Source organism: Castor canadensis, chromosome 14 (assembly GCF_047511655.1).
Source record: "Castor canadensis chromosome 14, mCasCan1.hap1v2, whole genome shotgun sequence".
NCBI lineage: Eukaryota > Metazoa > Chordata > Mammalia > Rodentia > Castoridae > Castor > Castor canadensis.
In genome coordinates, this window is record NC_133399.1 from 26,088,931 (window position 1) to 26,110,925 (window position 21,995).

At 51.2% G+C, this 21,995-nt stretch overlaps 2 protein-coding genes and 1 pseudogene across 3 annotated transcripts in view; 1 reads left to right on the forward strand and 2 right to left on the reverse strand.

The window, feature by feature from the left end:
* The window catches only part of Carm1 (coactivator associated arginine methyltransferase 1), a 42,376-nt gene extending 28,651 nt beyond the window's left edge, over positions 1–13,725 (reverse strand). Inside the window, exon 1 of one of the 2 annotated variants that reach the window (XM_020167697.2) lies at positions 13,486–13,725. In XM_020167697.2, the coding sequence (XP_020023286.1) occupies positions 13,486–13,705 (220 nt within the window). In that variant the 5' untranslated portion in view covers positions 13,706–13,725. The remainder of the gene's footprint in view (positions 1–13,485) is intronic. The other variant, XM_020167696.2, reaches the window with a different exon arrangement.
* C14H19orf38 (chromosome 14 C19orf38 homolog) overlaps positions 1–21,995 on the reverse strand; it is a 41,528-nt gene that overhangs the window by 9,844 nt on the left and 9,689 nt on the right. The window contains exons 5-8 of the mRNA XM_020167708.2: positions 21,162–21,189; positions 20,589–20,632; positions 19,490–19,527; positions 15,099–15,586 (exon numbers count right to left, since the gene is read on the reverse strand). Coding sequence (XP_020023297.2) covers positions 15,452–15,586; positions 19,490–19,527; positions 20,589–20,632; positions 21,162–21,189 — 245 coding nt within the window. The 3' untranslated portion in view covers positions 15,099–15,451. The remainder of the gene's footprint in view (positions 1–15,098; positions 15,587–19,489; positions 19,528–20,588; positions 20,633–21,161; positions 21,190–21,995) is intronic.
* LOC141417125 (small nucleolar RNA SNORA51) lies at positions 7,174–7,286 on the forward strand (annotated as a pseudogene).

Here is a 21,995-nt window from a genome sequence, read left to right on the forward strand (position 1 = left end):
CAAGGCAGTGAAATGCTTGCACCAGTCCCTTGTGCTGCAGGCTGGCGGGGCCTTTCTTCTCCAGTGAAGACTTTGAAGCTGTGATTTATGAACACAAGGCAGCACTCTTAGGCATTTATTCTGCAGAGCCCCAGTTAAGGCTCCAACCACCCTCAAGGTCGCCCTTAGCACCATTTTCAAGAGCAAGTTGGGCTGGGGAACCAGAAGCTGCTCCAAGGACAGGCAAACCACATCCCAGCCTCCAGAGACCAAAGACTCCATCTGGGACTTTGGCTTAGTGGTATTTATTCATGCTCAGAAGAGGGACCACAAACCCTTGGGGCTCCCCGCAACAGGGAGGCCATCCAGGCTGCCTCCTAGAGAGTAAGGGGGTAGGCAAGGGTCTCCATCAACTGCAATACACAGCAGAGCATGGGCAGTGGTACTCTGTGATGTCCTTAGCAGACAGGGTGCTTCCCTTTCAGAGGCCTGGAAGCAGGGGTGGGATGAAGAGCACCAGCGAGCAGCAGAAGGAGCCTCCCTTGGAGTACTGGAACTCAGGCTGCCCAGGGGGGTGAACCAAGGTGAAGAGGCAGGAGGATGGGCAGAGGAAGCTTCAGCTGCCAAGAGACAAGGGGAAACTGTGGACTGAGGCCCACTTGGAGTCCCATGTGAGGCCCATCTTGGAAGAAAGGTTCTGACCGCGAGCCTGGCACTATATGGCCAGGCCTCCTCTGGCCCCACCTCAGATGGAGAACAGGATGTTTGAGTTAGGAGGGTTGCCTCCTGCCCTGGAGCCATAGGCTGCCTCTCCAGTTGTGACTCCAGATGTGGCACAGGCCATGAGGGTCTGCTGCTGCCTGACACAGCAATGGAATCACAATGACACAAGACAGACAACAGCCTGGCATGAGAGTCCTGGAAGACTCTGCTGTGACCAACACAGTGGCACAGGACAAGGAGCAGGGAAGGGGAGCAAGACTCAGAACAACCTCCTCCCTATCAGGCGCTGTAATGATTGACTTACATTTCTCTGACCTGAGGAGGAAGGCTGCTGGGAGAAACAAGGTACGGGGCTGCAGGAGATGGTGGCTGAGTGAGGCCCTGGGTTCACATCCTTTTTCTGCCACCAACCTTTCAATGCCCCAGTTACCTCATTTATGAAAATGAGGGGCTCCCTGTAGGGACCCACCAACCTCTGAGAATGCTCCGATGGGGACAGGAGTCAATCCACGTAAAGCACTTGTAACAGGGTCTACCTGGCTCACTGGTCACGCTTGCTAAATATTAGCCTTGGTAGGCCTAGGAGCATCGGCAAGCAGGGGCCCAGGTATTAGGGAAAGGGAGCAGGAGCCAGGCACCCTGTCACACTCTGCCCAAGAGTTCTTACAGAGTCTGAGAGGGGAATCACTGGAGGGCACACTACAGAAATCTGGAAGCTCCAGTGTGGGTTAGAAGGACCCTTCACCTTCTCCTCCAGCTGGAAGAATGTGGAAATCTTTAGATGCCTCTCCTGGGTCTATGAGAGGCGCCAATCTGCCTTACTCACATGACTTGCATCCCCTTCTCATTAGAGCCCTGATCAGCCAGGGTACTGAGCCTCACCTCCCATTCGTCAAGCAGGTTTCCATACAGAAAACCACTGCTGACATGGGGAGCACCCAGCCAAAATGAACCCCATCCCGGAGAACACAATTAGCAGGAGAAAAGACCTGTCAACAATGGTAAAGCCAAACAGCCTGGACAGACACTTTTGCCGAAACTGTGGGAACGAATCCCTTTAGAGACAAACAAAAAGATGGAATAAAGGAAGGGGGTTGTCAGGCTCTATGCAAGGAACAGTATAGGGGGCAGAGCCCCCCAAACCCGTCTGGACCTGTTTTCAAGAACTCCAGCCAAGGTTGGTAGAGTGACTAAGTGGTAAAAAGTGCCTGCCTAGAAAGTCTGAGGCCCTGAGTTCAAACCCCAGCCCCACCAAAAAAAAAAAAAAAAAAAAAAAACAGAAAACAGCCAGCTTGGCAGCAGGAGACAATTAGCTGGCAGGCAGCCAAAGTAGAATAGGGAAGGAGGGGCCATCCAACTGAACCAAGAGGGGACAGTCAAGCTCCAGGACTGGCTTTAAGCAGCAGCACATGGGTTACATACAATGCTCACAACTGTTCAACGAATCAAACAGAACCCCTGAGGCCCGGCACCTGCTTTCAACAGGACTAATAGTTAACAAAGAGAACTGGGGGAGATGGGGCACACAGAACCTCCAAACACAACTCCTTCAGGCTAGGTGAAGTCAAGTCTCAATCTCCTTCACAGAAATGGTCATGGGGGAGCAAAGGAGCATGGGAAGTTGGGGCCTCCAGAGTCTTCACCCACAAGTCAGAGTTGTCCATTATAAAAAGCAAAGGACAGATGCCAGGTTTCGGTGCCTGGACAAAGGACGCTGAGGACCCACGGCTAGATTCCCAAGGCCCTCTATGCCCCTCCAGGTCTCATGGGCTGGAGGTTTCGGATCTGTCACCACAGGTGGTAGGTGGACACAGTCCTCCTCTAGGTCACATGGTAGGTTCAGAGTCCAATGACACACGTCTGCCATTCACTAACCTCCATCCCCTCAAGTTACAGGAGCAAGCTGAAGAGAAAGCAACTGGGGTTACTGGGCCAAGGTCATAAGGTCAAGCCCAGGGAAAGGTGCACAGCCTGCATTATTCAGATGCTCCAGCAGCTTCTGGCCAGAGAAGTTGTGCAGTCCCACACTGAGCAGGGAGGGCACGCCAGCCAGAGAGGATCAAGCAGGCTGCCTGGCCTGCTGTGACAAAGATAGAACAGTAGAACTGACAACAGACACAACAGACCCTGTGCCACCCTCCCGTGAGCCAAACTCTGCCCATTCCAAAGTGCTCTCCTGTCCTCAACTCTGTAGCTGGGCCACCCTCCTAATGGTAACCCTAGGCCATGTCCCTATGAGGGGGGAGATGGGATCCTTGTCCACATCCTCTCTTCTCCCCAAGACTGGAGAGCAATGGGTGCAAAGCTGTGTGTCCAGGCACTGTGTCCACCTTAGACAAGACCACCTTCCTCCTCCTAACCCCTCACAACTTCTCCCCATCAACAAAAGGCTGAGATTTCGGGTGGCTGGGGCATTTGTCCATCTCCAGCTAGGAAAGGATGGGGGTGAAGCTGGGCTTGAGACCCACCTCCACCACTGGTGGCACATCCTTCCCTTCAGATTCAATCTCAGCCAGCTGCTGGTAGCTCACGCCTATAATCCTAGCTACTTGAGAGGCTGAGATCAGGAGGATAGCAGTTCAAGGCCAGCCTGGGCAAATAGTTTGAAGGACCCCATCTCCAAAACAACCAGAGAAAAATGGACTGGAGATGTGGCTCAAGTGGTAGAGCACCTGCTTTGCAAATGCAAAGCCAAGTTCAAACCCCAGTCCCATCAAAAAAAAAAAAAAACCTCAATCTCACTTGCCCTTGGCCATGCCAGGCCAGTGAGTTCACTCCTAGAGCAGGGCTTCTCTGTGTGCCAGACGATATTTTAAGCACTTCATTTCTGTCAGCTTGCCACACGCCAACCCTCTAAGGTAGACTCTGCCCAGGTCCCCAATTTATGTTGAGGAAACTGAGGCACAGGCAGTAGGTCAAGAAGATGGTGAGTAGAGCCAGAACTTGGCAGTGAGCCCAGGTCCACTGGGCTTCCTGTTTCCCTCCTGGGCACGAGGCCTGGGAATCAGCCCCGCTCCACCTTGGGCAGAGACCCCTCACCCCCACCCCAGCACTTTGGAACAGCTCCAAGGCACTGGTCACCTTTGGGAATAAGCAAGTTTAAGTGATTACTGATTTAGCATCCGTGGCACCAAGTCCCCAGACTACAACAATGGGACTGAGTGTTTACCCCAGCGTCTCTGTATCCCCAGCTCCTAAAACAGCAAATGGCACAGAGCAGATGCCACTTCCCTACAGTCCACTTTCAGGCCTACTCCCTACTTCCGGGAATGGGAAAGGTGTGCCCCACCCTCCAAGGGGCTGCAGTCTGCTCAGACACCCTCAGCCACAGCTCACTCTGATGCCTGGCCTATCCTGTCCTTTCCAAGTTTCTCCTTACCAGAGATATGGCTAATCCCAGCTACCCTGGAGAATCAAAGTTCAAGGTCAGCACAGGTCAAGCAAAAAGTCAGCAAGATCCCATCCCAACCAGTAAGGTGGGCATGTGGCACAGGCCGAGCTTCCCAGCTACAAAGGAGGCATATATAGGAGGATCATGGCCTAGGCCAGTCCTGTCAGAAACTTGAGACCCTAAAAAAATAACTAAAATAAAAAAGGGCTGGGAGTGTGGTTCAAATGCTAGAATGCTTCCTAACAAGCTCAGGACCCTGAGCTGAAAGCCTAATACTACAAAAACAATAAAAAAGCCTCTCCCCCTCCTCACTTACAGCCAGAGCCAGCCCCTCCAGTGGCAGTCACCCTTTCTTGGGCCACAGATTGCTCTGAGAGTCTCATGGAAATCTGGGGAGACTCTGCCCAGGAAATATGGCAGGAGACCACAACAACACAGGGTTGTGTAAGGCAAAGCATCTTAAATGATTCTCTCCTCTCTATAACACTCCAGCGAGGTGTCACTGTCACCCCTTTCTACAGTCAGGTATGGAAAGTGAAGCTCAGAGGCTTGGCTGAGGTCACAGCCACTGACCTATGTATGCAAACCTGTGTTCAATATCCTGTAGTCAGTGGCAGAATGCTTGCGTAGCATGCTGGAGGCCCTGGGCTCCATCCCCAGTAAATATGAATAAAAATAAAATAAAATCTTACTGGGCACCAGTGGCTCGCAGCTATAATCCTAGCTACTTGGGAGGCCAGCCCAGGCAAACAGCTTGCCAGATGCCCATTTCCAAAACAACCAGAGGAAAATGGACAAGTGGTGTGGCTCAAGTGGTAGAGCATCTGCTCTGCAAGCACAAAAGCCCCGAGTTCAAAACTCCAGTCACTCCAGTCCCACTGGGCTCCAGTGGCTCACGCCTGTAATTCTAGCTACTCAGGAGGCAGAGATCAATAAGATCGAGGTTTGAAGCCAACCAGGGCAAATAGTTTTGCGAGACCTTATCTCAAAAAATCCTTCACAAAAATATGGCTGGTGGAGTGGCTCAAGGTGAAGGCCCTGAGTTCAAGCCCCAGTACCTCAAAAAAAAAAAAAAAAGAAAAGAAAAGCTAATATACAAAATTCCAGTCCCACCAAATAAATAAAATAGAATAAAAATGTACAATTTCAAGGGATTAATGGGCTCTGAGCTGACTGAGTCTCAGCTCTATAACTGTAAAAGCAAGGCCAGTCCCTCCATCCAGCCCTCTCTCCTAAGTGGCTGTATCCCTTGGTGACCTGGCAAACTTACCACACTTCCCTGGGTTCTCCAGCAGATCCCAGATACAAAGGAAGCTCTCCCCAAAAGGAACCCCACCTTTCATAGAGGGTCTCCTGAGCCTCCCCCACCTGCTAAATCCAAGCTGCTTGGAGGTGGCTGAGGCCTGCAACCTCAGAGTCACTGGTGAATTCATGTCATGCCTCAACTATGGAAACCTGGGTAAATTTTATGTTACTTTGGGGCTGGGAACCCTGACCCCCCTACCTGGCAGTGAGACCTCTGTCTGAGGGCTGGCAGCAAGCTGACCTTTTGAAGACTCTTCCTACACCCAATCTCCACTTTTAGGTGAGATTCTGTGAGGTCTGTTAGGTGTCATCCTGAAGCTTACTGGTTTAAGATGTGCTCTCCTTTGTTGTGGTCTTTTTTGAGCCAGTTGAGAGAAGGAAACAAATAATGCAACTGATTTCATAGTAAATACTGACAAGTATCTTTCTGAAATAAAGAACTAGTCTATCTCAAAAAAAAAAAAAAAAAGCTACTCTAGGGATTAGAGGTATGGCTCAAGTGGTAGAGCACCTGCCTATTAAGTGGGAGGTAGGAGGCCTGAGTTTAAACCCCAGTACACCCAAGGGGGAAAAAAAGCTGCCCTAAACCATGCTTGGTGGTAACATGCCTGTAATCCCAGCAGCTGGAGGTAGAGGCTGGAGGATCTCTCAAGGCCAGCCCAAAGTAAGACTTTATCTCAAAGACAAAATACGAATAAAAGGGATAAGGCATGGCTCAAATGGTACAGACCCTGGTTTCAATCCTCAGGATTACAACAACAAAACAAAACAAAATGAAACAAAAAACTGCTGAATTTAGGCCTGGGAGCACAGCTCAAGTGGCAGAACACAAGCACAAGGCCCTGAGTTTAAACCCCATTACTGCCAAAAACCATTTAAAAAAAAAAAAAACTTCTCTATTTGAAGAAACTAACCAGTGGAAGAGAGAGGAAAATGCATTAGTGAGCAGGAAGGGAACCCTAGTTGGTGGGCCACATCCAGACTGGCCTTGTTACTCTAGACCCTCAGTCTTGCTGATGGAGTGCTTCATGTGGTAGAGCACCTGCCTAGCAAGCACAAGGCCTGAGTTCAAATCCCAGTGCCACCAAAAAATAAATAAATAGATCCTTAGCCTCAAGTGCTAGGATTACAGTGACCACAACCACACCTGGCTTTCTGCCTAAATTTGAACTGTGAGGAACCCTGGGGTGCCCTGCCCGGGGGTCCTTAAACCTTTGTTGTATCCTCCCTCAGACCAGGGCAGAATTTGCCTTTTGCTCCAAAAGACAATTTCTGAGCTCTGACCAGCTTTTGAAGCAGGCTGAGGGGAAGTTGCCTGGTGACAGGTGACATTCTTGGTGCACACTCTAGTCTGGAAGCTCCCTCAAGCTTCTCTCTCCCTCCTCCAATAGACCTATTCTGTTGTATTTTGCTGCTCAATCACCCTTCAGAAAAAAACATTTTTATCACATTTTAAAAAGTGCCAGTGCCTGAGTGTGGTAGTGCCTGAATGTAATACCAGCACTAAGGAGGTTGAGACAGTTGATTAGGAGTTCCAGGCTGAGGGGGGTGGGAAGGGAGGGAGAAATGACCCAAACATTGTATGCACATATAAAGAAAAAAAAAAAGAGTTCCAGGCTAGCAAGACATTGTTCCCACCCCCTCCCCCACCACACTAAAAAACAGGAGCCAGCCATGGTGGCTCACAGCTATACAGTTACAGCTCCAGCTATTCAGGAGACTGAGAGGAAAAGATCACTTGAGCACAGTTTGACACCAGCCTGGGCAACAGCAAGACTTCTCTTTTAAAAAGTGATTCATATAGATAAAGGGGGGGGAGTTAACTTACCCCATATACACCTAAACCCAGGTCTTATGTCTGGTCTGTACTGTGAGTGGGAAGACATGGGGTGGGGAAACTAAAAAAAAAGGCAAAAACAAAAGTGATTCTGGCTAGGCACCCATGGCTTACAACTATAATCCTACCTACTTGGGAAGCTGAGATTCGGAGGATCATGGTTTGAGGCCAGCCCGGGCAAATAGATTGTGAGACCCCAGTCCCACCCCACCCCAAAAAAAGTCATCCTGACCCAACCCTGTTCCCTTTTTAACTCCATTCCTCAGGGGGGACCTTCTGCTCCAAGACAGGAAGCTGGTCCCACCCCCACCCACTTGAGCACCACTCCATAACCCAGAAATGTCCTGGCCAAGTGCACATCCTACACGATGAAGCCAAGGCAACTCTGACGGTATGCTCTCTTTCTCCCACAGAAAAAACAGCCCTGAATTTAGCTGAGCACATGGTTGCTTAAACTGAAAGTTACATTTCCCAGTCTCCTTTGCAGCTAGCGGTGGCCATGTTAACTATATTCTAGCCAATGGGATAGAAGCAAAAGTGCCCTGAGCCAGTTTTTGGGAATCTTCCTTAATGGACACCTGGCCTTTGCCCTCTGCACCCTTTCAATTCATTCCTTAATCAGAGTGCCTGAAAATCATGATGTGATGGCCAGATTTCAGCAGCCATGTTGAGCCATGAAGAAAAGACCTCATCATAGAGGAGTGGTGAAGGGGCTAGCTGAAAGGACCTGGGTCTGGGGACCGCCACAGCAGTCCTATCAACTGAGCCAGCCTCTATACTTAAGCATAATTAACTGTTGCTAATTTGGGTGTGTGTTATACACAGATCATCTGAATCCTGACATGCACACACAGTAAGGTGAGCATCCAGTAGCTCTGAACTCCAAAGCCAGCTCTGTTGCCTGCCAGCATGTCACCTTACAGATCAAGCCCTTCAACCTGTTTTTCTACCAGCACAATGGGATTGGAATTTCTGCTTTCACAGGGCTTTTTAGGCACCAGTGGCCACACACAACCAGAGCCACGACCTGCAGGCCAACTGGCTACACACTCCAGAAAGTGGACTTTTTTTTTTTTTTTGGCAGTACCAGGATTTGAACCTTGCACTTGCTAGGCAGATACTCTACCACTAGCCCTTTTTGCTTTCGTTTATTTTTCAGATACAGCCTCAAGTTTTTGTCCTAAACCAGCCTTGGGCCTCAATCCTCCTGTCTTTGGCATATCTGGGGTCGCAGGTATGTACCATCATACCTGAATTATTTACCGAGATGGAGTCCTGGTTACTTTTTGCTGGGATGGGCTTCAAACAGTAACCCTCCCGATCTCCATCTCTCAAGTAGCTGGGATTATAAGCATGAGCAATCCTGCCTAACCCAAAACTGGACACCTCATGATCAAAACAAAGTATTTTGTTGTCTGGGGCCAGGTTTCCCACTGGTCCCCTCCCACCAGCCCCACTCGTTCATGCCAGGGTTTGCAAGCTTTCTCTGCAAAGGGCCAGCAAGGAACTATGTAGGTTTTACAGAACATTATAGTCTTGGTTGAATATTCTTTGTGGATTGGCTTATTTTCTTTAACTCCTCAAAAACTGTAAAAGGCTCTTAGCTCTGACTGTACAAAAATAGACTGAAGGCTCCATTTGGCCCACAGGCCTGGATTTATACTGTCCTTTCCCTGGCCACCACCAAGGTCAAGTACTTGAGTCTTCCAATGTAAGTCTGTGCATAATCTGGTACACATTAAGTGCTCAATAAATGACAGTAGCTACTAGCAATGTATAGGCACCATTGGCACATGAAGGCCCTTATGGTGTTCCTAACTTCTCAACTGTCACCCCAACTTAACAAGAAAACATTCTAAAGGCTGGGTACAGCACAAACATCCCAGCTGTTGGAGGGGGTCCCAGGAGGGTGGCATGGAGAAGTCACCCTCTGCCCTGCTTCTGTGGCAGCCAGCCTTTCTTTACCTCCTTCCAACAAGGGGGTTTTTCTTCGGGCTTTCCAGTCTCTGCCATGCCCTCCCCAAACTGAAATTTCACCCTCCCCCATCAGAGCCTGTATGCTGTGCATCTCTTCCTGGCTAAAGAAGGTGGGGAGAGTCCAGAGCACTGGCCACACAGGCTTGTGCTGACCAAGACAGAAAAAGATAGTCATCTTCAGCCACCGGCAGAGGAAATGAGTGTGGGTTCTGGTCTCCTACCTGCCAGCCCACGCTGGGCTTCCCTGGGAAACTGCATCCTTTCCTTCCAGGGGCAGGCAGCCTGCAACCAGAGGCCATGCTAATGCTTCCCGAAGGCAGGCCCAGGAAGCCTGCACTGGAGACCTCCACCCCTGCCCAGGGAGAGTGGCCTGCTTTTGGTAGCTGCCTGCTACATGGCCAACCCCATGGACAAAAGCCAGGGGGACTTCAAATGGCTTGCAAGGGTGGGGAGGGTTGCTGCTCACTGCAAGAGACCAGGACAAGGCCTCTGGCAGTTTCATCTTCCCCACTGGAAGGTGCAGATGTCAAGGAACAGAGCCCAGAGTCTTTCCCCCATTGCTGAGTGGCCCTGCGGTATTGGTTGGGGGGCTCTATCCTAGAAAAGCCAGCTCTTCCATGTGCCACACCAATGACATCGCTGTCAGTAACATCTATGAAAAGCATTCCAATGAATGCTTACTACACTCTGGACACCCAGCTCTACACCCTCATCTACTTCACCCAGTTTCCTGGGCACCAAGCAGCAGGATTCCCGCTGTGGAGGACACCAAGGCTGTGTGCAGGAAAGTATTGCTACAGGCCAGGGAAGGCTTGGGGGTGGGGGAAGATGATGTCACATGGCTAGTTCAAGGCCACTTTGCTGACAAACACCTGTCAGAGTCCGCATTCCAGGTCCTCAATGCACCTGTGGAAGGCTCTGATCCACCTCCCATGTGAGGCATGGGAGGACTAGTGTGGTGTCCTGACAAACCCTCTTTTTGTCCCTACCCACATAGATTCAGATCCTGGGGTCTGGAAGCAGGAGGTGCTCACAGAACCGATTCTTGTGACAGACTTTCTCGGCCCCAAACGACAAGCAGGGAAGGAAACTAGTCTTAAAACAAGGCCTGGCCGAGGGCCGGATGCTCAGGCCTGTAGTCCTAGCTACTCGGAGGCAGAGATCAGAAGGATCGAAGTTTGAAGCCAGGCAAATAGTTTTCAAGACCCTATCTCAAAAAATACCCATCACAAAAAAAAGGGGTGGCAGAGTGGCTCAAGATAAAGGCCCTGAGTTCCAAAAAAAAAAAGAAGGCCTCAAGCTCCCTGCAGTCTGCTTCCCCTTCCCCCCAGGCATATGGGGAGCCCCCTTTGGCTTACCCAGTTGCTCCCATATCCCCAGTCCAAGTCCCAGACTGGCTGGACTGTCTCAGACCTTTCCCAGGGAGGAGTGGGCCTGGGGGGGTACATGCAGGCGACACCCCAATCCTGGGACTTTGCACTCATGAGGCACACACTTCAGAGCTATTCCTCTCTACAATCCTGCTCTGTCCCCACTGCTCAAGAACCAGCACTCCCTGGTGTGAGGCAGCAAGAACTCTGAGAGGCCATCATTAGCCCAGCAGGGGCTCCTGGGCCAAGGAGGTGTTCATTCATTAAGCAAACAGGCTTGGCCATAGCAGTCTGGCATCAACCCCTCCTACCCACAAGGAAACTAAGGTGCAGCATCCCCCAGGTAAAAAAACGCAGATGTAGGAGTAGCCCATGTAATGTGACCCAAAGCTAGATCTCAGTCCTAACTCCCCACCCCAAACCCCCCCTATCAGGGAAGGTGACCTTATCTGGAAATGGGATATTTGTGGATGTAATTAGGATCTCAGGATGACATCAGCCTACATTGGCCCTAAAGCCAATGCCCAAGTGTCTTAAGAAAAGCCGGGAACATGGAGGCAAAGGGGAGGCCACATGAAGAGCCTGGAGTTTTGCTGCTATGTGCCAAGCAGCACCTGGAGCCACAGGAAGGGGAAGAGGTGAGGAAGGATTGTCCTCAGAACCTCCAAAGGGAGCACGACCCTGCAGACTCCCTGGTTTCTGACTTCCGGCCATGAACAGAGAATACATTCCTGTTGATTTACACTACTCAGCTTGTAGTAATTTGCTATAGCAACCCTGAGAAGTTAATATACCTCGCTGTGGCTGCCTCCAGAGCCCATGTTTTTACGTATACACCAATGTTACTTAAGCAAAAAGAGGAAGAAATTCCTTTCTACCCTTGAGAATATAATGGGCTGAGTTTGAGGATTTCTGTTTATAAATTATCTCAGAGTCAAGGATACCTGTATAACTGGTAAAACTTTCATGATTTTTTTTTCTGCAGTGCTAGGGATCAAACTCACAGTCTCAACCATGCTGAGCCTTCAAGCCCACTTTCATGATTGTCAACAAAACAAAAATACAAAATGTAAAGACTGTCCTGGGTAAGATACAGGGGAATTGGTTGTGGGATATTTGGGGACTCTGGTACTTTGTTTCCAATAATTCCATAAATTTAAAACTGTTATAGCTGGGCCCCAGTGGCTCAAGCCTGTAATCCTAGATACTCAAGAGGCAGAGATCAGGAGAATCAAGGTTCAAAGTCAGCCAGGGGAAATAGCACCTAATGCAAAAGAGGGCTGGTGGAATTTCTCAAGACTGCCTGCCCAGCAAGCGTGAAGCCCTGAGTTCAAACCACAGTACTAAGGGCTGGGAGTGTGGCTCAAGTGGTACAGCACTTGCCTAGCAAGTGCAAGTCCCTGAGTTCAAACCCCAGTACCACAAAAAAAACAACAAAAAAAAACCCCACAAAAAACTGTTCTGTAGCTTTTGTCTTAAAGTTAGACAAAAAAATCAACTCTCCCAGACCTGTGTTTTTGTTTTTTGAGACAGGGTTTCACTGTGCAGCCTAGGACTGGCCTGAAACTCTCAATCCTCGCTCATCTGCCCAAGTGCTAGGACAACAAGCCTCCCCCTCCCCCAACACAACACCTGGATTCCCTTAACTCTTTTGAGGGTAAGCCCTGGGACCCTAGCTTTAAAAAAAAAAAAAAAGTCTTTTAATTCTTACGAATAAATGCCTTACTTAAGAAACTCAGATCCCGTTTAAGTGTCTGTCCAATCCCGTTGGATCTCCTGCTTCCCTCTTCTTATCTGGACCAAGAACCCCAAAGGGGTTCCAGACCAAAAAGGTGTCACCCTTGGACAACAGACACACTCCTTTAGTATGTGTTTTCAAAGTCAAGGCGAAGACAGAACCCCGTGTGTACTGACCGCTCCACAAACTTCCCCTCGGAACAACCCGTTCCCAAAGTGGCAAAAAATTCCCACGGGGCCAAAGCCGGTAAAGGCCTCCGCAGAGCACCAGTGCGAGAAACCCCTGGAGACAAAGCCGAATGAAACAGAATAGCAATATGTGAACTAGGAATCTGCGAGAGAAAAAGAGTAACCACAGGAAGAAATAGGATGTGCTACAAAGTCTGGAGTGGGGGAGGGGGCTTAGCCAACTCGTTTGCGATCCCCCCACACCACCAATGAAATGTCAGTTTTGAAAGCAGCTTCTGAGAATGTCACCAGCTTCTCACATCCCCCAAAAGACAGGAGGCGCGTGGCGAGCAAGGTGGCGGTGGTTACCTCTGACTTCTAAACCGGCCATCAGAAAGCCGCCCTCCCCTTCCACGTTTCCATCCGAGGGCCCCCGCCGGACCCTCTCCCAGCTAGAGCAGTTTCCCAGTAGGGGGTCCTGAAGGCCAAGCCCTCTTCAGGGGTGGCGCCCTGTCCTCCCGGTCGCCCCATCCTCGCGGTCGCCCCAAACAGGGAGCCACTTTCCAACAGTCCTTAGGAGTCCAGGGGGTCCCCTGAGATGGCCAGAGGCTGCCCACACCACACCCTCCTCCCGGCCAAGACAGCCACACCCGCTCCCGAGCCCCCCGAGCCCGGATCCTTCCGAATTCCCCTTTCCACCGGTGGACCCCACTTCCTGCCCACTGCCTCTTCCCAAATCTCAGGCCCATTTCCCGCTTCCCTTCTTATTCCGGCACCTCTCTCCTCTGGTCACCACGCACGCCCTCTTTTCTTTCTGTCTCTTGACGCCGGTGTCCCACACTCCCTCACTCCAGCTCAGCCGCCCAGACCCTCCGCCAGGTGCCCACCTTCCCCCCACCTCGGCTCGGGGCCCCTCCCTCCGGCCCCCAGTGCGGCCAGCCGCGTGCGCAGCCCCCGCGCGCCGTGCGGCCCTCACCCGGCCCGGGCCCCGCACTCACGGCTGTAGAGGGCGATGCCCGCCGCGTCCGGGCCGGCGCGCACCTCGAGGCGCAGCGCCTGCTGTTCCGCGTGCCGCTGGATTTCGCCGTTCGCGTCGCCGATGGTGAGGAGGCGGGCGCCGGGGAACACGGACACGGTCGCGCAGGGGCCCGCACCGCCCGGGACAGCCGCTCCCGCGCCACTCGCGCCCGGCCCCACCGCAGCCGCCGCCGCTGCCATCTTAGATCCGGCTCCAGGCCCCGCCGCCGCCACCGCGCCCGGGCCCAGGCCGCCGCCGCTGCCGCCGCCTCGCAGGCCGAGGCCGAGGCCGAGCCGGGCAGCGCCACCTGCCGGCAACGCGACGCCTCGCCGCCGCCGCCGCCGCCGCCGCGGCCCGGCAGGGTGGCGCAGCGGCCCCTGCTGGCGGCCTTGGGCGACAGTAGAGAGCGAGTGCGCTGGAGGGGCGGGGCCCGGCCCCGCCCCGCCCCCGCCCCGCCCCGCGCGAACGGTCGCCGCTTTGTGAGGTGGCTCCGCGGCTAGGGACGCCGGGGGCGGGAGCGTGCGTCGGGGTGGAGGATTTTACGTCAGGGGGCGGTACCCGGCCTCGCGACACGCCCTTAGGCGGCCTGGGCCCCGCCCCCAGACCGGCGCCGCGCGAACGGCAGCGCTTTGTATGGCGGTGAGGTAGGTCGAAGTGGGCAGGGCGCAGCTTGTCACTGGGGCGTGGTTAAGCTGCGAGGACACGCCCCTTCGATGGTTGGGTCCCGCCCCCCCTTTGTAAGGCGGTGAGGCAGCTCGAGGTGGGCGGGGCAAGGCGTGCGTCATGGCCTGTGCTCCGCCGCGCGGACACTCCCCTCCTCAGGCCCTGCCCCGCACTACCCGGCTGCCCTTACACAGGCGGCAACCTGAGGGTGTGCCAAGGGCGGTAAACGCTGACAGGTCGGGCACGCCCCTGAGGCCGGGCTCCGCCCCCTGGCCCCGCTCGGCGTTTTGAGGCGGCCAGAGAAAAGGCGGGGACTGGCCACGATGAGGCCCCGCCCCCATACCTGCCCTGCTCCCCTCCCGCCCGGCTTTGTGGGAGAGCGCTGGTACGAGGGCGTGGCCAGGGCCTAAGGACACGCCCCCAGCCCGTCGTCCGAAGGCTTTGCCGCCCTGGAGGAAAAGCTGTTTGAGATGTGCCCCTGGCCTCTGCATTGTATCTGAACCTCCGCACAAACACAAAAATCTTCCACCTCTCTCTCGGGGGTCTCACCCTTTCCTCAGTTACTCTCCTCCCCACCGTGAGTGCAACAGTGAGCCAGTGAGTCCAACAGTGGTCCCAACACCCCTCCGCTGTCCCAGGTCCCATCTACTGCAGCTCCTACCTTTCCTTGGACTTCCTCATTCTCCCCCAAACCCCGCTGTCATTCCACCTCCTATTCACCTCAATGCAGGGACCCCCGTGCAGCAGCACCTCACTTCCTGCACCCCCACAGGCCTCACAGCCCACCCTGACGGGGATGCCCCCCTCTATCCATAATAGGGTGCCAGAAGTCCCAGGCTTGAAGATTACATGCCATACAGCCCTTAGAGACATCTTACCACGTGCTATAATAACTTAGACATGCCAGCAGGGCGAACGCACAGAACACACCTTTGGAACCCTGTGCTCACAAAACGCAGGAAGTCAAGTGGCCAGGTCAAGTGCAGGTGGAGAATGAAGAAATGGGGAGTGAAGGGGCTGGAGTTGTGGAGTGTTTTGACCTCTTATGTCCAACTGGGGTGCCAGAAGTGACCGTGACATCTTCCCTGGTAGTCTTTAGAAGCTGGGAATCCACAGACAGGCTTCCTGCTTTCTGTCCAGCCTCCAGACCTATGTCTTGGCCTCCTCTCTCATCTTCTGTAAGGAAGGTCCTAGGACCAGAGGACTCCTTGATCTTCCCTGTTCAATTCCCTGAGAAAACAGTAGTTGGAGCCCCCACAATGAAGGGTCCCCATTCTTCAGCCTCACTGGCAGGCCCGGAAAGTGCTGAACTCAGGGGGCTCCGGTGAGGATGATGTAGAGGTGGGCCTCTTTCGGGCCCCAGAATTGCAGGAATGACTATCCAGGGTGGCCACCGGGTCATCTTCTGACATAATTTTCTTTAACCATATAAGTGAGAAAGAGAGATCAGCATGATTTGGGGGGTATCAGGATCTAGGGGTTTCCCCATATTACAAGCCTAATGGGTTCTCATCTCACCCTTCCCCATCTCCCCACATCCCAAGCTTGAAGGCTCTCCTCCTGCCTTCCTCTCTGCTGAGTAGAGACATCACGGGACAGTGTTCAAATCTTGGTTCCATCACTTCCCAACAGTGTGACATCAGTTGAGTGACTTAAACCCTCTGGGCCTCAGTTTTCCCTTCTGAAAAAATGGGAAGAATGCTGGTACCCACCGGCATTGCCATGAGACTTGAAGTAAAATATATAAAGTGGCTGGCCCCTCCAAAACTCTGTGCTCCATGAACACATCCATTCCTGTCTTTTACCCTTCCGGTGTCCAGCACCCTCAAAACCTTCAAAAACCAGCCAGGTGCCAGTGGCTCACGCCTGTAATCCTAGCTACTCAGGAGGCAGAGATCAGGAACCAGCCCAGGCAAATAGTTTTCGAGACCCTATCTCAAAAAACCCATCACAAAAAACAGGGTTGGTGGTCAGGCACTGGTGGTTCATGCCTGTAATCCTAGCTTCTCAAGAAGCAGAGATCAGGAGGACCAAGGTTCAAAGCCAGCCCGAGCAAATAGTTCGAGAGACCCTATCTAAAAAAAAAAAAAACCTTCACAAAAAAGGGCGGGTGGAGTGGGTCAGGGTGTAGGCCCTGAGTTCAAACCCCAGTACTGCAAAAAAAAAAAAAGAAAAAAACTTCAAAAAACCTCCTCTCTCCTTCATCTTGGAGGCTTTGCCACAAATGGAAGGAGAGATGATCTTTCTAGAACTGAAGCCAAGCAATTCAGACAATGGGCTGGTATTCCATTCATAGTCCTGACCCTCTTTAGCCGGGTGACCCCCACTAAAAACCAGGTCCAGCCCCAGCATCCTGTTTGTAAAAAAAGCTGCCAAGCACAGTGGCTCACTTATATAATCCCAGCTACTTGGGAGGCAGAAATTGGGAGAATCATGGCTCAAGGACAGCCCAGGCAAAAAGTTACAAGACTCCATCTCAGCAAATAAGCCAGGAATGATGGCACAGGCTTGTGATCAAAGCTAGGGAGGCACAAGTAGGATCTCCCTCCAAGTCTGGCCTGGGCAAAAAACACAGGACCCTATCTCAAAAATAACCTAAAGGAAGCCAGGCATTGGTGGCTCACACCTGTAATCCTAGCTACTTGGGAGGCAGAGATCAGGAGGATCGCCGCGGTTCAAGGCCAGCTGGGGCAAATAGTTCAAGAGACCCTATCTTGAAAATACCTAACACACACACACACACAAAAAGGTCTGCTGGAATGGTTGAAGGTATAGGCCCTGAGTTCAAGCCCTGGTACCGCAAAAATAAATAAATAAGTAACCTAAAGGGCTGGTGGAGTGGCTCAAGTGATAGAGCAGCTGTCTAGCAAGCGTAAGGCTCTAAGTTTAAACCCCAGTACTGCCAAACAAAATTATTTAGCACATGGTGATAGAGAAGAGTAAGTAATGTGTGTGGGGGGGCATTAATTTGATTAAAGTACAAGGTATACAGACTTGAAGTACCAAGGTGAAACTCCCCTGGGACATTAATATACACGTTGAAAAAATGAAGAGCCGGAGGGTAAAATAGGTCTTTCCAGGGATGGGTACCAGTGGGATGGGGGCGGGCACAAGGAAAGGATGAATGAGAGAGAATACGTAAAAGTATAAGTATTTTGTATCCATATATTGAAAATAGAAGAATGAAACCTGTTGCAATTCTTCTAGGAAGGGGGGAGGAGGTAAGAGAGAAAGACAGAGGGGGTAAATCTAACAAGATATATTGTAAACACATATGTAAATATCACAATGTATCCTCCTGTACAATTATTAGGCTAATAAATTTTTTAAAAAATGAAGTGATCATCGACTTTTTACCTTAAAAAAATAAAACAGCCTGAAGCCAAAAGGGGTGGTGGAGTGGCTCAATTAATAAAGCACTGCCCAGCAAGTGCAAGACCCTGAATTCCAACCCCAGTTCTGTCACACAAAAAAAAATAAAAGAAAGAAAATAGCCAACCTCACCCCCTACATAAGTTATTAGAAAGTTACAGAAGAGGCCTTCCTCAAGATCAGTATCAGCGACTATGTAGTCATTTTAGCCAACAGCACACACTTCTCAGGCTTCAAAAAGAAATTTAAAGTGGAGGCTGTGGACGCAGTGGCTCACGCCTATAATTCAAGCTACTCAGGAGGCAGAGATCAGGAGGATCACAGTTTGAAGCCAGCCCCAGGAAAACAGAGAGACCCTATCTCTAAAAAGCCCTTCACAAAAAAGGGCTGGTGGAATGGCTCAAGGTGAAGGCCCTGAGTTCAAACCCCAGTACTGCAAAAAAAACAAAAGAATTTAGGATTTATTCTTAGAGCTGGGACCTCCTAGGGTGTAACAGGCTGTGCCAAGTCCACTCCTTTCCCCCATCAGTGGCCCAGTGCCTCCAGGTCTTACCTGCAGTACTCACATCTCTCTGGAACTCCAGGCTGGGGTCTGGATGGCCCATTTCTGCATAATGTCCATCCCAGGCTACCCCTCCCCCAACCCCAACCCCTCCCTTGGTTCATCCAAGTCCATAGCAGTGCCACCTGAATCTACCCTGTCCTGTAAGTGTTAACTTCTGCCACTTCTGTTGCTGCTGTTCCCACCCTCTAGTCTCTTCTCTGCAGAAGCCACCAGAGGGCACCTGTGAGCACCTGACTCCAGTCACTCCACTCTTCACTCACTCTATGGTTCCCTGGGAAAATTCAAACGTTCTTCAGCAGTCATGTGTCCTAGTGGGACTGCTGAAACCACCTCTAGTGGGGAGAGCTGTACCCATCTCCACAGAGAAATGTTTGCTGAACATTTCCATTTCCTTGACCTGTGAAATTCATGGGTCACATCTCTAATTTAATTTAAAAAAAAAAAAAATAGTAAGCCTGGCACCATTGGCTCACACCTGTAATCCTAGCTACTCAGGAGGCAGAGATCAGGAGAATCTCAGTTCAAAGCCAGCCAGGGCAAATAGTTCACAAGACCCTATCTTGAAAAAACTCATTACAAAAAAAAGGTTGGTGGAGTGGCTCAAGATGTAGGCCCTGAGTTCAAACCCCAGTACTAAAAAAAAAAAAAAAAAAAATATATATATATATATATATATATATATATATATATATATATATATATGTAATAGTAGTAGTAGTCAGGTGTAATGGTTCCTGCCTATAATTCCAGCTACTCAGTAGGCAAGAGTTAGGAGGATCATAGTCTGAGGCTGCCCAGGCAAAAGTAGGAGACTCAAAGCAAAAGGGCTGGAGGTGTGGCTCAAGGGTAGAAAGTCTGCCTAGTAAGCTCAAGGTCCTGAGTTCAAACCCCAGTACTGCCAAAAAATAATAATAAAGAATGAGCCCCAAGGCCACCTCAAGCTACCATAGACCCAGGCTTGAATCCCAGCACTGACACTATGTGACATGAGGGAGCACAAACACACAGTGGGACATTTAAGCTGTACGGAACACAAAAACAAGCCATCTTTGTGCCAGGAGGAAATCAGAGTGCATCAGATTGTCACAAGGCTCCGTGAAGGACTCCAGAGAAGTCACCAAAGCCACCTGAATCTTTTATCACTAGTCTGAGGGGTTGGCCTAATTAAGTCCAAAAAACATGCTACCCACAATTGCATGAGCTCCCCCCCGCCCAAATGACAATGATCACTCTCAATAGCGGGATCAGTGCCCTGACTCTGGCTTTCTTCCTGGTCAGTGGAGCTCAGGGTCGGTAAGTCATCCCAGCCCAGTGGTGACGCCCATCTTCCTGTAGTTCGGAGCATCAGCAGGAAAAACGGGGAGAAATAAAAAGAGCAACTCACCGTGGAAATGGCAAACAGGGAGTTATCAAAGGACATGTCTGAAAGAGAGAGGGGAAAGTCAGGTTGGGCACCAGTTGCCACTTCCTTGGGCACTACACTTCTGCCCCTGCTTGCAGCCTGGAAGCCAAAGTCACCCCTGAGGAAGGAGGCGGCCGTCTCCCAGCATCCTCTCCTGCTCCTTCCACCCACTCTGCAATGAGCTGGGAACCTGACCTACAACTTGAACCAGTCCCTCCCCTCAGCAAAGCCCTCCTAAGGGGTGGAGGGGGGCTCCCCATGCCCTCAGGAAATCAGGTGCTTCTGTTAACCACTGCCTTCTAGAAGGGACACCTGCTGGCTCCTCCCGTTCCCCAGGGTCTCCTCCAATTGCTCGATCACCCACTTTTCACCTGCCTATGTCCTCCTCTTGTTCCACCGGAACCACCTGCCTGGTCCCAGACCCCTCCATTCCCTGTTTTCCCACTGGAGCCCAGGCTTGTGGACAGAGACCACATTTGTTTTGATCATCACAGAGTCCTCCCAGATCTCAGCATACAGTAGGAGCTCAATAAATACATCAAGTAGTGAATCAAGTGCAGAAAATGAAGTTTCTGCACTAGGCCCTCTGCCCACCTGCATCGCAGACTGGCTGCCTCTTGCACCCTAGTGGCCACTGGCAGAACCACACATCTGGAAAGCCAAGGGAGCAGCATTCATTCATTCACAGAAGGTGTGCACCCCATGTGACCCACCCAGGTCCTTCCCTCTAAGGCCACTCAGCAGTGGAAGCAAGCGAGTCTCAAATCCACAAGCACCCCATGATCACTTAATCATGCTTCTACTGTGGGGTAGAAACAAGTATAGACCCTGTCTAGGAAGCAATCATGGAAGGCTTCCCAGAGGAGGCAACTATCTAGACTGTGGCTGGAAGGAGGGAGACTGTTCTAGACCGTGGGCTGAGCTCGTGAAAGCAGGAGGCTGTGATAAGGAGAGACTGTGCAAACTTTCCCAGGGGAAGGAGACTGGAGGGTGTGTCTTGAATTCACAGATGTCCAAGTAAAGATGTCATTCTGAGGCAGTGGCCTCACCCAGGTGGGGTTGGTGACAAGGAGGCACAGACCTGTAGTTGCGAAGTTAATCTGAGCCCAGCAAGATTCCTGCTCTCTGCAAAAGGATTCAGAAGAAAGTAGCCAGTGAGACCCGACAATTGTTCTACACCGCCATGGCTCCTAACCACATGTACGTGGCTCCCCCATGTCCTCTGGCAAGAGGCCTGCATGCCCAAATCAACGATGGCCCTCAGGGCTGTCCCACAGGGCCACCTCCAGCACAACTTTGGCAATGCAAAACCCCAGGGGATCCACAGAAACCTGCTGTGGATATCTGGAGTTATTTTCACAATTTTTTGGCAGCTGGCCGTGAGGGGATAGGAAGAGAGCTGAGCTACCTGCTCCCTGGGTGACTGAGAGCTTGGCCTTAGTATTCTCATCTGTAAAATGGGCTTATTGATCTCACCTCCTTCCAGGACTCTGGGAGGATAAGGTGAGCTCCTGCTTCAGGGTCCAGGACGGTAGGCACTTAATAAATGACACCTGTTCCCATTCATCACTCTTCCCATCAGAGGGACCATTTGGGGGTGGAACACCTATGCAATCCACAAACCACCCTCCAAAGTCTTCAGAGAGGGTCTTACCTTCTCTTCTGCAGGTGTTTTACTCTAACTGGAACAAGAAAGAGAGAGACAGGCATTTGTTAAACATGGGTTTTGTATTCATTCAACAAGTTTCTAAGCCCAAGAAATCAAGACCTCCCTCTATATGAGTGTGGCTCAAGTGGCACAGCCCTCAAGTTTAAGCCCCAGTATCACAAAAACCCTCTTTATTTTTAAATTATTTTGGTAGGACTGGGGTTTGAACTCAGGGCTTTGTTCTTGCAAAGCAGGCACTCTCCCACTTGAGCCACGCCTCCAGTCCATTTTGCTCTGGTTATTTTGGAGCTGGGGTCTTATGAACTACTTGCCTGGGCTGGCCTTGAATCATGATCCTCCTACCCTCAACCTCCCAAGTAGCTGGGATTCTGGGCATGAACCACTGGTGCCTGGCACAAAAGACCTCTTTATACCTTTGCAACCTGGCCTTGCCTCTCCCAGGCAAATTTATCACTCCACAAGAGAGCTACTGTAAATGACTTTCTCTCTCTCTCTCATTTTTGAGACAGGGTCTCACTATGTAGTGTAGGTTGGCTTGCTTCTGCCATCCAACTTGTGGGATTACAGGTGTGTACCATCACTCTGACTCTGATTTTCTTTTCTTCAATTATAGGACTAATGTATGTTGAAATTTTCAAACAATCCAGGAGCCAGTGGGTCACACCTGTAATCCTGGCAACTCAGGAGGCAGAGATCAAAAGGGCTGCAGTTTGAAGTCAGCCTGGGCAAATGGTTCATGAGAACCTATCTTGAAAATACCCATCACAAAAACGGGCTGGTGGAGTCGCTCAAGTGGTAGAGCACCTGCCTAGCAAGCAT